General features: G+C 42.1%; 1 protein-coding gene across 2 annotated transcripts in view; it reads right to left on the bottom strand.

The window, feature by feature from the left end:
• Window positions 1-17,790, bottom strand: part of CNOT10 (CCR4-NOT transcription complex subunit 10) — a 46,141-nt gene extending 28,351 nt beyond the window's left edge. For both annotated transcript variants that reach the window (XM_080974734.1, XM_080974733.1), the window contains exon 1: window positions 17,625-17,790. In XM_080974734.1, coding sequence (XP_080830860.1) covers window positions 17,625-17,775 — 151 coding nt within the window. In that variant the 5' untranslated portion in view covers window positions 17,776-17,790. The remainder of the gene's footprint in view (window positions 1-17,624) is intronic.
• Window positions 17,791-17,792: the final 2 nt, after the last annotated feature.

Raw genomic sequence — 17,792 nt, 5'->3', positions numbered from 1 at the left:
GTATTTTGTCTACAGAGGTGTTTACATTAAAAGGAGACAATAGAATTTTCTATTGAAGAAAGGAAGGGACTGGACGTAAGTTTTTGTTCCTGAACAACAAACCTCTGTAGAGATACCAGATCTCGGAATAAGAACGTTTTAGCAGCTGAACAAGACAAGAAACCTGAGAAGGTAAGGAATAAAAAGAACAAAGGACTAACTACGACACGGAAAGAACAATGGGAGGAGCAGCAAAGACCAAGGAAATTAAAGGCCTCTATTAGACTGGATTTTTGAAGTTAAACATTATTAAAATAAATAAATTAAAAGAAAACCGGCAAGGTGGAATGGGAAAAATCTGGCCATGGACTTGAGACCTCCAGGCTGACAACATATAGACTGATGGACATGGGGAATTCAAACCGGGGAAGGGAGGGGGGAGTTTTGGAATCCAAAGGCTATGTAACCATCTTTTTGAACCTTCTTATATTTTTTATCTTCTATTTCTTTATATAACTTTTGTATATCATGGTATTTTGATTTGGCATGTTTAAAAAAAGGGAATTCGTGGAAGGAAATTGGGGTAGATCTTGGGGAAAAATCTTTTTTCTTTTTCTGTTAATGATGAGGGATGATGGTAAGATTGTATAATTTAAATTGGTTAATGGGTCAAACATATTAAGTTTTAAACTGGGAGTGAGAGCTTGTGGAACCAAATTAATGAAAGGGGAATATAGTCGGGAGGGGGAGGAGGGAGTCCTAGAAAGAAGATAACGAAAGTAAGGCTCTAAATATATTCTATCTTTTCTTTTCTGTTATATTTCTATATTATTGGAAACTCTAATAAATATGATTTAAAAAAAATATATTAAATTGTAACAACCAACAGGTAAATAAAAGCTTTTTATTATTATAGCTGAACATAACATATCAAATATGCAACTAACTGTACTTGTATTTTAACGGCTCATTCGTACATATTTGTGCGTGGCATGTGTACTAAGACAACCTACACATGCCACACACAAATATGTGTTCTAAAACACCTGTGATTTTGGGGTGTCAGGCTCTGGGTTTCCTGAATATATGTTTATTACAGAAGGGTGGGGTTGGGAAAGAGGAGTCAAGAAATAAACATCGGATGATGTCACAAATCCCGTTAACTGTGACAAGGGTAGTAAAGTCAAGTGAGCTACTGAGCCATGTTGCCTGAAAGCAGCTTTGTGCTTCAAATTTCACTAGAGAAGGCAGGAGACCACCTGAACAAAGAGAGAGGGACACCAGATTATTTGGTTTACTGTTCCTTATCAGGGTTCCCTTTATATGAAGCCTGGGATACCAGTTTGCCAGTTCAGTTGCTGTTTCAGAGCATAAGTAGCAGGTAATTCTAGCCATCACACAAAAAAAACAAAATACCCATTCAAGTTGCAAATGAGCCAGAAAGCACAATTAGCACTTGAGTAGTAGTCAACAGTAACCACAAGACAGCTCCAAGCAAAGCTTTAAGGCAGCTTTAAGCAAAGCTCAGCTAATGGGTCTTGAAGAAGGAATTCTCCTGGGCTCTGTGTCTGATTCAGACAACCAATAAGCTTCCCTCTTCCTTTTCCCAAAGATGTCTTATGTCAGGACTGATGGAAACAAGGCAACTGAATCATGAAATTCCTTGTTTTATAAGCGTTGCAAGCTGAGGCAAGGAGTGAGTTAAAAAAAAACCTCACGGTAACTTTCTGCATGGTAAATTGTCAGTGCATGCCAGCAGAGTAGAATGTGGGTTAGGTTTTGGTATAATGGACAATTAAATTTTGCTCATGAGCTTTTGCTTGACATACTGAAGCGCCAGACAGCGGAACCCTGTGATCTCTTAATCCCAGATGTGTTTGGTCTCAAAATAATCAGCGGTGAGTAAAAGTCTCTCTGCACATGCTCAGTGGTACTCTCAAAGTTGTTCAGCTGGAGTATGTGGAATAACCCTCCGCATATAAACAACATGATTAAGTCTAATTAACACATGAAGGGGTTAATACTATAGAGTAAGCTGTCCTGCCAGGCTTAGCTATGTCCACTTCCCCTCTCCATGGAACTAAGTAATCAATTTCTACGTAATTTGTTCCACCTCTCTTTTTTACCTGAGAAGCTCAGCGTGCGAAGAGGTTTAAGCTGGTTGGAACAACCAGCTCAACAGCATGGCTCTCACAAGTCACTCAAGTTCCTACACCAGTGGTTCCCAATTAGCTAATTACTGAGGACTCCCTCTTTTTCAAAAGCCAAGCCATGGACCCCCTACCTCTGCAAAACAATTTTTTGAACAAAATGTGGGGTAGCCCCTAATAAGCAAAGGATTTTAGGTATACTAAAAAACTAGGGCTGAGCGATATCTGTCTTTCAACATTGTGATGTATCAGCAGCTAAACATCGCGATATTGCAATATATCACAATGTCTGAAATTGGAAATAATAATAATAATAATAATAATAATAATAATAATAGAGATCAGGTGTGGGGATGAGGGAAGAAGCAGCTGCAGAGTTCAGATGGGTAGGAGGAGGAGAGGAAAAGCTGCTCTGTCTCAGTGCCAAGGGAAGGTACTAACACGGTGCCATGAAGTGAGAGCGATCAGCTACCCTGGTCTCCTTCAGCATGAGGGAAGGCAGCCCAGATCAGCAGCATTATCAGCTGAGATCAGCAGTGCATTGAAATCGGCTGCCCTGTTCTCCCTCACAAGAGGAGTCATATATTGCTGCGTATTGCCAGGTCAAAATCGTTATCATGGTGTGATTTCAAAACCAATTTTGGCCAATATATTGAAAACTCACACAGCGCTAAAACAGACCATAAAATTTGTGATATCACCATGCAAAAATGACAAAAAAAATAGTTGGAGGGAGGCAAGGAATGGGGCAGTGGACCCCTTGGGTACATTCCACAGACCACCAGGGGTCCCCAGACCCCTAATTGGGAGTCACTGTCCTACACCAATAATTTAGGAACTTTCACCACTCTGTAACTAAGCTGTGCTTTACTGCCTGTGCAACTATTCTGAAGCACATGAATCTGATATTTGTAGAGTTTGTAAGTAAACCATTTTTTAACTTACCAAACGTGGTATTTTCCTATACTGGGATAAGAGGGAAAGTTTGGAAAGAAACTATTTAAGGGGACATTTTGGTGCTCACTTGGAACGGTATATTATAAAGGTCTAAAGTGGCCTACGTTTCCATTCTTTTCTTTGTTTCATGTTTTGTGACTTTAAATCTCTGCTAGGGCTTTCTCACCGAAGAATGCTTGCCCCTGCATCTTGACATCCAGGAATTCTCTCATACATTTATAGCACCAACAGAATAGCCTGTGGGCCTCCTGATGCTGTTGGTATCCAGCTCCTATCAATCTCCACAAGCATAGTCAGTCCTCAGAAATGCAGGGTTAAATGGCGCCACACAAAGCATATTCCAGAGCTGGCTGAAAACCAAGTCCTCCTTGGATGACTTAATGAGCTCAATGCATGGTGCTATTTATTAAACAGAAACAAGAACCTGTGTACAATTTACTAAATTAGTTAACAGGTTTTGAATGAGGAGCCTCTGGATAAACAAGGAGGCAGCCATATAGAGATTCAGACTATTGATTGATTGATTGATTTTATATACTGCCCTATACCCTCAGGGAATATTGAACCATCTAACTGTAGTATACCGACTGGCAGTATAGTTTTACAGTTTTATACAAGATCTTTCCCAATCCCAGTCTTATATGGAGATGCCAGGGAATTCATCAGAGACCTTCATCTAAGATATGTGCTCTGCCACTGAGCTATAGCTTCTTTGCTGCAAAAAGGTTGTCCAATGGTATAATACAGGTATCGGCTTTCAACACTCTTATGGAAATGTCAGCGATAAATACTGGAAATGTTGTAGGAAAATATGCGACTTTATTCAGTACTTGTGGGCCTGCTGAAGAGGCAAGTAAATAAATGTAGAAATTGAGAAGTAATGTATTGGGGCACCTGTGTGTGTGTATAAAACCCTTCTGCTCACCTTATTTGAAAGCCTACAAAACAGGCTGTTTATTGCTCGAATAACACTGGACAGAAATGTAATGAAAAACCTGGATATAAAAGCCTAAAGTTGTTCTGCTCCAGCCCGTAATAATAAATGTAACCCTATAAAACTATATTTATACAAGTGTAAAATTTTATATGGCTCTAAAATAAACTTGCTAACGTATATAAAAAACACAAACAGCACAATCCCACCCCATTAAGCATGCTTGTGTTCCACTTATTCTAATAAAAGGGTTACCAAAAAACCCAGAACACCAGTTACACTGGGAGCAGGTGGGGAGACATAATACCTCTACACCAGCAGAATGGCTGCCATATCCTATGCTCCTTCAGCCCAGGATGGGAGAAGAAACCCACCATTTGGAAAATCCTGAACTTGCTCCCTATATGTCATTATAGTGAGGGTGTACCTGCTGATGCAAATCCTATAGCTCATCAGCCAGTGTGATTTGAGTATGGGATTGTAGAGCTACCCACAAATTTACAACATAAATATCAAATTGGCTTTCTCAGTTGTATTTTCATGCCATAGGTAAAGGTAAAGGTAAAGGGACCCCTGACCATTAGGTCCAGTCGTGACCAACTCTGGGGTTGCGGCACTCATCTCGCTTTATTGGCTGAGGGAGCCGGCGTACAGCTTCCAGGTCATGTGGCCGGCATGACTAAGCCGCTTCTGGTGAACCAGAGCAGCGCACGGAAACGCCGTTTACCTTCCTGCCAGAGCGGTACCTATTTATCTACTTGCACTTTGACGTGCTTTCGAACTGCTAGGTTGGCAGGAGCAGGGACCGAGCAACAGGAGCTCACCCCGTCATGGGGATTCAAACCACCGACCTTCTGATCGGCAAGTCCCAGGCTCTGTGGTTTAACCCACAGCGCCACCCGTGTCCCTTTTTCATGCCATAAGAAATAACAAATACCTCTTTCTCAATAATGGCTAATCAAATTATGGAACACAATCATTATGACTAAGCTGGTAACTTAGTTTAAAACAACTTTTAATAGAAGCTCTAGTCACAAGTGGAGAACCTGCTGGGCATCAGCTATGACCACGAGTGTCCAGCCAGAGGTTTCTCCTCCTGCCCTACCCTAGTTAAGAATCCAAAGATATTCAGATAGTAAAGTTTTTAATTCCTTGTTGCATTGCACATATGTCATCAAACAAAACATAAATTTTACCAAATGGTGGTATTTTATCCTTAGGCTAAAAATAAACAAGGCTTCTCTCTCACAACAACACAACTTTTATAACATTTTAGGGCTATCATTCTAAGTGGCATGACTGTTATATAAAACAGCAATTACTGTATCACGAGTTTAAGAATAACATAAAAATGGCATCCAGCTTAGGATCTGGAGCCCTGAAATAGTTGTTCCTTTATCCTCTCCCTAAGCATGATCTCCACAGTGCTGGGGCTCATCAATATATTTTGCTGCTGCAAGTGCAACAGGGAAAGAATATCTCCACGTGAAATGGGAGTACTAATCAGAACTCACTATCACATCACAAAGGATTAAACTGCAAATGTTTCCTACGTGCAGGGAACTGGGCCTGCAGTGATCCATTGCCGTCGCTTGAGGATCAGCTGGCCTCAGTGGTGCAGAGTGCCTTCCACCAGCTTCAGCTGACTTCTGTCATCTATGCTCTGGCAACCTCTACGCTAGATTACTGCAGCACATTATATGTGGAGCTGTCCCTGAATACAGTTTGGAAACTTCAGGTAGTGCAAAGTTCAGCAGCCAGAGGCAAGGCGGATTTTTGAGCAGACTGCACTACCTGCAATCTGCTTTCTGAGCCCAATTCAAAGTGCTGGTTTTGACCTATAAAGCCTTAAACACCTCAGGACCGCAATACCTCAAGGACCACCTCTCCCCATTAGAAACAGAACTGTTAGAACCCAAAACTAAGAATTTGTCAAGAATGTATAACTTGCTGCTGAAATGGAATACTCAGGATGAAACGGTAAAATCGGCTATGATTAAATGGGCACAGGACGTTGGACATAACATTATGTTTGCTGACTGGGAACAGTTGTGAACCACAGGTATGAAATTTACGGCATGTAATGCCTTAAGAGAGAATATTATGAAAATGATATACGGGTGGTACATAACCCCAGTCAAGCTTGCAAAAATTTATCATTTGCCCGATAACAAATGTTGGAAATGTAAAGAAATTGAAGGTACATTTTTTCACCTTTGGTGGACGTGCCCAAAGATCAAGGCTTTCTGGGAAATGATATATAATGAATTAAAAAAGGTATTTAAATATACCTTCCCTAAGAAACCAGAGGCCTTTCTCCTGGGCATAGTCGGCCAAATGGTGTTAAAAAAGGATAGAACTTTCTTTATGTATGCAACAACAGCAGCAAGAATACTCATCGCAAAGTATTGGAAGACACAAGAACTTCCCACGCTGGAGGAATGGCAGATGAAATTAATGGACTATATGGAACTGGCGGAAATGACTGGTAGAATCCGTGACCAGGGAGAAGAGTTGGTGGAGGAAGATTGGAAGAAATTCAAAGACTATCTTCAGAAACATTGCAAAATTAAAGAATGTTAGAGTGATGTTGGACTGTTTATAAGCGGTTTCCAGCTGCACAGGTTAAAGCTAATGATAGACTAAGATTAAAGATTAGGTTAAAGATGTTTAAGGAAATGGAAATTTGACAATTAAGACAATTAAGAGGTAAAATTTCAATGTTATATTACATTAAGATCAAAGATTAGGTTTAAAGAAGTTGAAGTTATATATTATATTAAAATTAAAGATTGGGATTAAAAAAGTGGAAAAGAAATTGCTGGACAAACAATTTGGATTGGAATACAAAAGAGGGAGGTATGAGGAAGTCTAGAAAATAAGTAAATTCAAAAACGGAAATGGAAAAGAGATATTGTTTTTAATTGTTATGTTTCTTTTTATTGTTGATTCTTGTTCTTTGTGTTTTTTTTTTCCCCCTTCTGGGATCTGTATTGTGTATTTGTGCATCTTTTTTATGTTTTTTTTTCTTCGTTGTTCAATTTTTGATTGAAACTTTAATAAAAATTATTTAAAACAAAAACAAAAACAATATGGACCCAGCAATCATTATCTGAGACGATAGGTTCAGAGGGTGGGAACACAAAAATGGGCCTTTTCTGCAGTGGCTCCGTGGTTATGGAATGCTCTCCCCAGGGAGACTCACCTGGTGCCTTCGTTGCATATCTTTAGGTGCTAGGCGAAACCTTTCCTCTTCTCCCAGGCCTTTGGCTAATTAAACGTATGGCCTTTTAAACTGTGTGTGACGTGGGGGTTATTGTTGTTTGTCTGTCATTATGGTATGTGTTTTTGTGTTTTTATGTTGTAAACCACCCTGTAATCTTTGGATGAAGGGCAGTATAGAAATGTCATAATAACAAAATCATATTTGTTTGGTTTTGTTCAAATCTACTTATCGTCCAACAGTACACTCCATCTGAACCCATGATGATTTAGTTAACCAGGAGAAATTGTTCAAGGCTGTAAACTGTTAAAGTCATAGCTGAACAACACAGCACAGGTGGCCTGGAAAAGGTGGAATTGTAGAGCTGGGTTTGGGAACCTTTTTCAGACCAACGGCTATATTACCTTCTGGGCTCTCCAGTCCTCAGGTATGGAGGCTGATCTTAGGGATAAGTTACATAGTTTGTTAGAAGTCCAGCAATTTTACAACTCATTTATTTAACAACCCTTGGGGGGATGCCATCAGGACCCAGCAATCTGTTAGTTTTAAATTTGTCAGTGAGGCCTAGAATTTTGTAATAATAATATAATAATAATAATTTATTATTTATACCCCACCCATCTGGCTGGGTTTCCCCAAGCCACTCTGGGCGGCTCCCAATAGAATATTGAAAACATCATAAAACATCAAACATTAAAAACTTATTGTCACCACTGTCTGCTTCTACAGTGGCGTAGCGTGGATTGTCAGCACCCGGGGCAAGGCAAGTAATTTGCGCCCCCTAACCCGTGGATTTTGAGCCCCCTAACCCGTGGAGCGCGGCCCCCCAGATGTTGCGCCCGGTGTGGCCAGCCCAGCCTGCACCCCCCACGCTACGCCACTGTAGCACAGAACACCATCCCTAATCCTGCAACTGCAAAAAGTTCTGCAACACAGCACAACAGACCGTGCAAAAGGATCGTTGTTGATGCTTTTATTAAAAAAATGTAAACAACAGCCATCTTTATTTACACTATGAGCTAACTGTCTGAGATGGGTAAAACCAATCCCAAAGGGCCCTTACAAACAGTAGATTATGCTACATTTTCCTTGTTTAAATCCACAATGTTTTGGTTTTTTTAAATGCACTCTACCTCCCCACCCTTATACCCTTTCCACCCAAGACGTACACCTGATGCCTTTGTCACACATTACATGCACCCAACCCCTTCCCTGCAGTCAGCTAGATTTCCCTCGCAATAAACGTGGGTGGGTAGGTACCAGAGAAGGGAAACCTGAAAAGAGGAAGTGGCTGCTTTCCTGCATTCTGCCTCATGGTCTTACTGCCCACCCAGCTCTGTTTCGTTGCTGTGTTTGCTCAAACGGAACAAAGAGCAGGGAAAGCCCCTCCCCTCCAGGCAGAGAGAGAGAGAGAGAGAGAGAGAGAGAGAGAGAGAGAGAGAGAGAGGCGCCCTCCACGAGTTGTCGAGCTTGGGCAACGGCTGCGCCGCCGACGGCGAGGCGCTAAGGCTCCCCAGGCTGCAGCGCTTGGCCAGGCGCTGCGCTTGCATGCCTGGCCGCGCCCAGCTCGCCTCAGCGCAGCGGAAAACAGAAGCAGTGGCGGAGACGACGACCCCCCACCCCAACCAAGCCTCGATTGCATGTCCCTTCCCTCTGGACTCGCGCCCCCCCAGGTGTTGCGCCCGGTGCGGCTGGCACCCCTGGCACCCCCCACGCTACGCCACTGTGCTTCTATTTGTCAGGCTCCCTTCCTAAGGGAGTTTGTTCAGGAAAAGGTATCTGCCCTACCTCTTCCATAGTGAATGAAGACAGATGCAACGAATCCACTCAACTTATTTACAATCTTCTTTTCCTCCTGTTAGTTAGACCCCATTTAGCATCTTGTGAGAATGGAAAGTAGTTAGTGAGGGGGAGGGAAGAAAATGTATTTTAGTACTGAAGACAATGTTTCCAGTTAAAAATACATCTTAAGTATAGTAAACCTATTTAATCATAACACTTTAATATTAAGTTGTCACCCACGACATGAACCTGATTGTCAGAAGTCATTAAAATATGGAGATTTTTGCTACAGTGTACACAAAGTAAAAGCAATCTTCTATTGGTTAAATTCCATCATGCTCACTTATTAAGCTATGAATACCTGGAAATCCTTTAATGGATTAACTGTATCTGCCTGATAAGCTTTCAGAGGCTGTTAAAAATAGCTGGAGACTGATTCTACTGACACACTTTTAAAAGAACCCTGCTCTACATATTTTAAAAAAACACGAACACACTTGATGTTTTTTATCTTTTTGAGCAGGCAATTCCACTTGCATCTTCTTCACATTTCCAAGAAACATGCTTCAGGAGCAAACACCATTGAAACCATCTCAGCCTTTTTTTGTCCTCTTGGCAGCAGACACCTAGTGACCCAGAGAAATCTGTGTGCGTCATTAGCTTCCAACGTGTGCTGTGAAGGCAGACATCCTTCTCCACGAGCATCCGTTTTGCACTGCGATGCTCATCCAAGCCGATGTCTGACTATATTGTTTGACACAAACAGAGATGCACATGGGCAGCCAGCGCCACCAATTTTTAGTTGCCCCTGACTAAAACTGAACCGGCTGGGCTAATAAAAACATGCCATGCTTTAGTGGTAGGTAAAATGACAAGTGGAGTGAAAATAATCTAATTAATGCAAAAATATACAACAAAGCATTCGTTCTGGTCTGAATAATTTATTTAAGAACATAAGAAGAGCTTGCTGCATCAGGCCAATGGCCCATTTAGTCCAGCACCCTGTTTTCACAATGGCTGCAGCAGGGAGAGACAAGTTCAGGAGGCAGGGAGTGGTGTTGTCCTGGGGACCCCAAATCTGCCACCTCTCCCAGCTGTCCGCAGCCTGCCGCCTGAGGCGACTGCCTCACCCAGCCTCATGAGTGGGCCGGCCCTGGATTCTGAGCTCCTCACAGAGCTCTAGGACCAAAGTCTCCAAAGCTACTTTCATACGTGGCACTTCGAAGCATGTTTGAACCAGCTCTCATTTTGTGTATGTGTGTCTTGTACAAATGTGGTTCATGCAGAAGAGAATGAAAAAAGAGAGAAAATGCCTAAGAGCAAGAGCTGGGATCTGTAAACAGTTCTGTACTTTCAGCCAATTAAATAGTAACAGGCAAGAACACAGTTATAGAATGAGAAGTGCTCTTTTTTTCCAAGGGTGGAGTCAGGATTTTAAAAGGTGAGGTCATGAAAGAAAAGCTGACTGAAGCAGAAAATAATTGTCTATGTTTTGCGCAACACGTTTGGCTGGTGCCTAGTTGGTGGGGATGATATTTCAGTACTTGGGGCCAATTTATTGTAATTGTGTTCAGCTTCAAATACCTTAGTTTAACTAAAGGAGAAAATGGGATGAGGAAGAGCAAGAGCAAGAGCAAGAGCAAGAGCAAGAGCAAGGAAGAGCTAACACCCACAACCTCTTGGTTTCTGTTGTTTGATTTCTCAGTTACTTCCTTCTTTATACACAACTTTTAGCTACCCTCATTCACACTTCCTTTTTAAAATCCCGATGCAGTCAGGAAAGCTGTTTCTCATCAATGCTGTGTATCTTGAGTGTGTGTTACACAAGCACATTACACAAGATGCTATATACAACAACACACTGAGAATATGCCTCAGGTGTCCTGACACTGATAGAACTGATGCTCCTTCAGTCATTGATTTTGGCTAGGAACTTGCTTTGTATAAGAGAGGTTAAGGATGAGGTGTGTGAATGAGCTTATTGGTGTAACATAGAAAAGTTCTCAACACAGAGGACTAATTGCGCTGGTATACAACCATATAAAGTTATAAAGAGCTAATTGACAACCAGTTATTCAGACTAGTCAGAGTGCAAATTCAATGGGTTGTCTTTGGTTTATCTCTTCATGTTTATAAGTGGAGTGTTTGTATTAAGTGTCTAGTAGTTAATTTACCTCTTCATCTATGCAAATAAATCACTGGACTGTTAGGACTGGTCAATGCAAGCATACACATCATTTTATATCTCACAGATCATTAACTTATTGAGGTACATCCACCTCCTGGCAATCAATTTTCTAAAATGTTTGCTTTTATTTAGGATTCTGAAACCTGAGTTGTGCTCTTACTTCTCTATTTACAGGGCACTTTAAACAGTGTTCAGTAAATAAGCTTCTCTATGATTCTCTGATTAAGCTTGGGAGGGGTAGGGAGAATTAAGAGATTCAGGAAACCGCAGCTCACTATATGTGCTCATATAGTACTGTCTCTGAAACACTTCCACAAATTCTGTATTAGAAGACTGCAGCTGATAGGTACATATATGATAGGCTGGTCCACTGGTAGCTGTTTAGCCCAAAGCCATCTTAAGACCTTTAGAGGCCCTAAGCACTTGAAAATATTGTGGTGTTGTGCCCCCAACATATGTAACTCTAAATAAAAACAATACTAAACCGTAAAATAAATATTTCTTGGTTAAATTAAATTGGTGGCAAGCAACCACTTGCAGATTCAGATGGTCCTACCTAGCCCAGTACAGTCTAGCAGAAGAGCAGCCAACATGGTGCCTCCAAATATTGCTGGACTCCAACTCCCATAATTCCTACTCATTAACCATGCTGCCTAGGGCTGATCAGAACCAGAGTCCAACAGCAACTGGAGAACAGCATATTGGCTTCTCCTGGCTAGAAACAGCCCTTCAAGGTATTGGGTAGTAACTTATTTTCCATCACACTTACCCAGGATCTAATTCAGGGATGGAGAACTAGATCTGGCCAGCCTAATTTGACAGGTGGGTCGGGCTGCCACCTGTCTATCACCTGGTGTCACAATGATGTCTAGTGATCCTCCTGCCCCCTAGTATGAACAGGAACCAAACACTGCCATTGAAGGCACAGCCTGGGAAGCACCTTTCAAAACACAGGAGTTGCAAGGGGCATTGCAAGACCGAACAATCAGCTGATCACTGGTCTTTGCAAAGCACTTTGTACAGGGTTTTGCAGGTGCCACCGATTGGCTGAGCCAGGTCTTTATCCGCCCCACATCTGATGTCATATCAGGTGTGCAGCAGGTGGGTGTGGCTTGGACAAAATGGCTTTGCAAGCCAAATTGGGAGGCCTGGTTGGGCCTGCGGCTCTCCATCCAAAAATGTTGCAAGTTAACACTTATTTTGCTTTGTATTTATGTAATTAAGCCTAGATAATAATTTTTTTGTAATACTGAATTTTGTGTTTGCCAAATTGTTGGGTTTTGTCATTTCTGAATTTACCGACATATATTTTGTATATTTGTATTTCCAATACTCTGTATTTCAAAGTTTTGAATGTTTGCTTTAAGCCGCTTTGGGCACAGCGTTTTGTGGAAAAGGGGCATATATGGTAAGTAAACTCAATCCATCAATCCCTAATTCACTTGGTAGTGTTCAAGGACTGAACACAGAGCCTTGCACATATAAAGATTGTGGGGTTGTGAGAATTTTATATATATACACAGTGGTACCTCGGGTTACATACGCTTCAAGTTACAGACTCCGCTAACCCAGAAATAGTACCTCAGGTTAAGAACTTTGCTTCAGGACGAGAACAGAAATCGCGCAGTGGCAGCGGGAGGCCCCATTAGCTAAAGTGGTACATCAGGTTAAGAACAGTTTCAGGTTAAGAACGGACCTCCAGAACGAATTAAGTTCTTAACCCAAGGTACTACTCTCTCTCTCTCTCTCTGTGTGTGTGTATTCTTTTAGAGATCCTTAAAATAATAAAAAAGGCACCCCTCGCCTCACATAACTATAGTTTCCAAAAGCCTCTAGAGAGATGCAATGACTATTAGGCTATAATCCTGCTCAATTACACTTATTTTGGGTAGGCATGTATATGATGGTGCTGTTAACCAAAAAATCCTATGTATTCTTATTCAAAATAAATCCCCTTGTATTCATTGGGGTTACTTTTAGGAAAGTGCATATGGAATTGCTTGGTTACTAAGTCTCTCTTAAATGTAGACATGCTGAATATGGGTAAGGTAAGGATTAAACTGTAGGTAGTTGCCTGCCTTTTTTCCAAGTGTGGCTGCCCTCCTCCACCATTGCTTTTTTAGTATAGCACTTCCGTACCACACAGAAGGAACATTATGAGTACTGTTATCATTTTTCTCTCTGACACAAATGTATGTGCAGCAAAGGCACTGCTTTCCTTTACTGCTTTCTGCTGATTCTGAGCCTGTGCGGTGGTTCCTAAATCAGCACAAATGGCCAAACCTTTTCCCTTTTCGGCTTCTGCTGGGAGTAGATTGTGTGTGGGAAGCCGAAGCATTAATGGCAAACAGTGACATTTCAAGGCTATGACCATCTGAACAACAGTGTGACAGGATATATAAATAGCCAAGAGGAATCGGTGATAACCGCAGCAAAATCTTCCATTGCAAAAAGGCCAAGCAATTAAAAATAACTTTTAAAATATAGCATAAATAGATGCAGAAGGAAAGGCGAGAAAAGGGATAATGCCTCTAGCAAAACGAATGAAATCTGGCAGGTCTGTCACTAGCTATATATTTTCAGGAAGGAATAATGGCCTGTAAGGATACAAGAGTCTAGAAACAGCATTTCTCTGCACAGCTCTTTCCTCCAGTGATTCTTTTATTATCATCATGTGCTGTTCCAGGCATATTTATATGTCTTTACTTCAGGCAGCCAAAGGTTTCTACATCCGTCATACTTTGCCTCCACCCTGATTTAGCTATTCATTTATTTTTAAAGTTGCTTCTTATAGTGGCCTCACCAGATACATTTTTCATTTTTATGAGGTTCCCAAAAGGGCAACATGGATGGGGGATCTAACCCATATGCTGCAAATAATAAACACTTGTTGTTGTTGTTGTTTAGTTATTTAGTCATGTCCGACTCTTCATGACCCCATGGACCAGAGCACGCCAGGCACTCCTGTCTTCCACTGCCTCCCGCAGTTTGGTCAAACTCATAATAAACACTACAGATGCAAATAAATATTGACCGGGGCCAATCTTAAAAGAATAAAGTCTTCAAAAAAGTTATATGATCTAAGAAAGTCTTTAAAAAGGACTTTAAAAAAAAATCCAAAAGGAAGGATTCTTTTAAAGACTTTCTTAGATCATATAACTTTTCTGAAGACTTGATTCTTTTAAGGGAGTTTTTAGGTTTTAAAGAAGAGTCTTTTAAACTATCTTTTTAAAGAATTGTTTTAATTTATTTTGACTACGGCAGAGCAACACAAATTAAAATTAATCACATTTAATTTAATAAAGCTACTGATTCTATTTAAACTGAGCACCTTGTCACAGAATCCTGGCCCTCAGCATAATTTTTTCACCCACCCCCCGATTAGAGTATATGAAATAACATGCAGTTTAGAGGCTTTTAACTATAAAACTCTACAATAATGTGTAACATTGCTTACCATTTTCAAACTAGACCTGAAAACACAGAAGTCTTCTGTGATGCACATTCATTTAGGGAAGACCATATAAAGAGCATCTTACAATATGGATTAGCAATGTTGCAATTCCATAATGAAGGACAGAATGGCTGCTGAGACTATAAATTTCTTAACGTGTTGGCATATTTTGGAATGTGTCCAAAAATATCTCTTGACAATCCTGAGTCAGCATACTGAAGCATGCACAATCACAGCATATTTCAAAATTTGTCAGAATAGGATCCCTGCTCTCAAATCCACAATTATTTTCAGCTTTCACCCTCCAATACTTTCTCTATGCATGAAGTTGGACATACCATATTTTTCGCACTATAGGGTGCACCGGACCATAGGGCGCACCCAGTTTTTAGGGGGGGAAATCAAGAAAAAAAATATTTCCCCCCCAGCCCCAAAGAGCAGCGTACAGGCTGCGCACAACCTCTCCCTGCCGGAGGGGTTGAGCGGGGCTATGGCACAAGCCAAGGCAGCAAGCAGGATGGATCCCGCTCGCTGTTTTGGCTTCCTCTTTAGCCCTGCACAACCTCTCCTTGCCAGGAGACGCTGCGCAGGGCTAAAGAATCCATAGCCCCGTGCAGCCTCTCCTTGCCGGGAGATGCTGCGCAGGGCTTTCCTGGCTTTACTGGGAGGTGGAGGGATTCCCTCACCTCTCCCAAAAGCTCGCAGAAGCCGCGCAACCCCTTTAAAGAGATCGCGGCTTCTCCTGGCTTTCCTGGGAAGTGGGGGAATTCCCCCACCTCCCGCAAAACCGGCAGAAGCCGTGCACACTTTAAAAGGGCTACATGGCTTCTCCTGGCTTTCCTGGGAGGTGGGAGAATTCCCTCACCTCTCGCAAAAGCCCGCAGAAGCCGCGCAGCCCCTTTAAAGAGATCGCGGCTTCTCCTGGCTTTCCTGGGAGGTGGGAGAAGGGACTGATGGGCCAGTCAGTCCCTTCTCCCTCTTGTGGAAAAGCCCGCAAGAGCGCACGGAGCTTGTGTGCGGCTCTTGGGGGCTTTTCCCGCCTGCCTCCCCCCTGCATTCGCTCCATAGGACGCACACACATTTTCCCTTGCTTTTTAGGAGGGAAAAAAGTGCGTCCTATGGTGCGAAAAATACGGTAGTTGCTTTGCCCAATCCTGAGCAGAGTGAGGATCAAACTAATTGTGCATCTCTCCATGTCATTTTATCTGCTGAAAGCAGTAACATAGGGTTCCCATTTGAGATTGCTACTCTAGGGTCCTTTGGGAGAAAGGGTTGGATATAAATTTAATTAAAGAAATACATACAATTTTAATAAATGAATAGTTTAAAACTTACAGTGCGGCACAAACTATATATATGCGATGGTACTGTGTTTAACATGACAGGAAGGTTCTCTCTGTGGATATTTTAATTTATATACATCCCCAGTGGCATAGTGGTGCATTTTAAAGTGTAGGAACTCATCATGACAGGCCCCATAGTCACACCACCATAGAGTCTATAGTTATGCCCCCAAGCACAGTGCAAGAATGGAGACAGTTGTGTTAACCCATTTATTGTCTTGTGTTGACCCACTCCTGCTTTAGTGTCAGCTGACAGTAGAATAGTGAACTGGAAAAGTGTAGGGTATTGGTTAGTTTGTCGGACTTTGGCTGAGGGGACCTGGGTTCATATTGCTGATCAGCTTGAACCAGCCACCGTCTTAGCCTAACAAAAAGATCATGCGCTGGACCTGAACTTCCTTCACCCTCCAAATTTATGCCACTGGCAAACACCGCTCCAGCAGATGCCAGTGTTCCAACTGTGAAAAAAGCACCAGAACTGCACTCACATGTGTGCATGCCCTGAACAAGAGATTTCCGCATCACAGAGGCGTTGGACTAAATGACCATTCCAACTCTGCAATTCTATGAATCTAAGTCAGTAGTCAATTTGGTAATCAAGATACAGTACATGTGTACCGTAACTGTTCTTGAATAACCAAATCTAGTCTGTCAGAGCAGCAGTCCTTCCATGAGGCAAGGCGAGACAGCTTTATTACATAGTAGTTTTTCGCTGTCATTAAGGGTGGGAACGTGGATCTATTAAACATGAGTTGTGGTAGAGCATGGGACCCTTGAGAATTATTAGTTTGGTCCATTTGGGTTTTTCACCTCTGACATCAACATGTTTCAGGTTCAGGCTAATGGCAAGGTTCACATATTAGAGGAGAGGCAGACTTTCAGGTTTGGATGATTATAAATTCCAGTTGGGCAGCAGTTGTTACAGCAAATATTTAAGAGTCTTGTGGATGGCACCTTAAAGACAAACAGATTTATTGTAGCATACGCTAAAGCCCATTTCACCCATGCAAATATTTAGTGTGTTGGTTGAAATGTGCCACAAGCAACCTGCTGAGCTTAAGGTATCGTGAAAACAAAGAGTCCCTCTGCACATTAAAGACTCACAAATTTCATTACGGACATACGTGTCTGTGGACCAGGGAGTGTAATCTCAAACACATGCATCTGATGAATTGGAATCTGTTCCACAAAAGATCATGCGGTAATGAATCTGTCAGAAAGGAGCCAAAAAGACTCTTCCTTGCTTTTGCTGCAAAGGAGACTTGGCACAGCTTCCTCTCTGGAAACAGGATGGAAGGTACTTCCAAGCAGTGCTTTTTTCTGGGGATACGCATACCCCTAAACATTTTGTGAATCGAGGTTTGGCCTCATTGAGGGGCAGTATTTCAATATGAGTAGGAAAATGAGAGTACCCCTAAACATTTTATTTATTTTAGGGAAAAAAGCACTGCTTCCAAGATTCCTGTGTTTTCAGGCTAGAGGCGGCGGGTTTCCATAGAGGGCAGGGCTTGGTCATTGGTGGCGCCTCTCTCAGAATCACAGTAGGGAAGGGACCCCCGGGGGTCATCTAGCCCAACCCTTCTCAAGGCCATTTTCAGGCGCCGGAATCGATACCTTCGCTTCCCGCCGTAGCAGCTACTTCAGGGGATGCTTTGACAGCGGCGTTAGCCCTCACCTGGCCGAAAAGCAAGGCCGCTCGAAGACACCTGAAAAGGTGTGTGTGGCAGGTCGCTGAGGCGACTGTGAGCTCCGCCCAACGTGCCATGCGCGCCTTTTCCGGGG

The sequence above is a fragment of the Podarcis pityusensis genome (assembly GCF_964106645.2).
Source record: "Podarcis pityusensis genome assembly, chromosome: 12".
Taxonomy (NCBI): domain Eukaryota; kingdom Metazoa; phylum Chordata; class Lepidosauria; order Squamata; family Lacertidae; genus Podarcis; species Podarcis pityusensis.
Note: the sequence above shows the minus strand (reverse complement) of the source record. Positions and strands in the feature narration are given on the sequence as shown.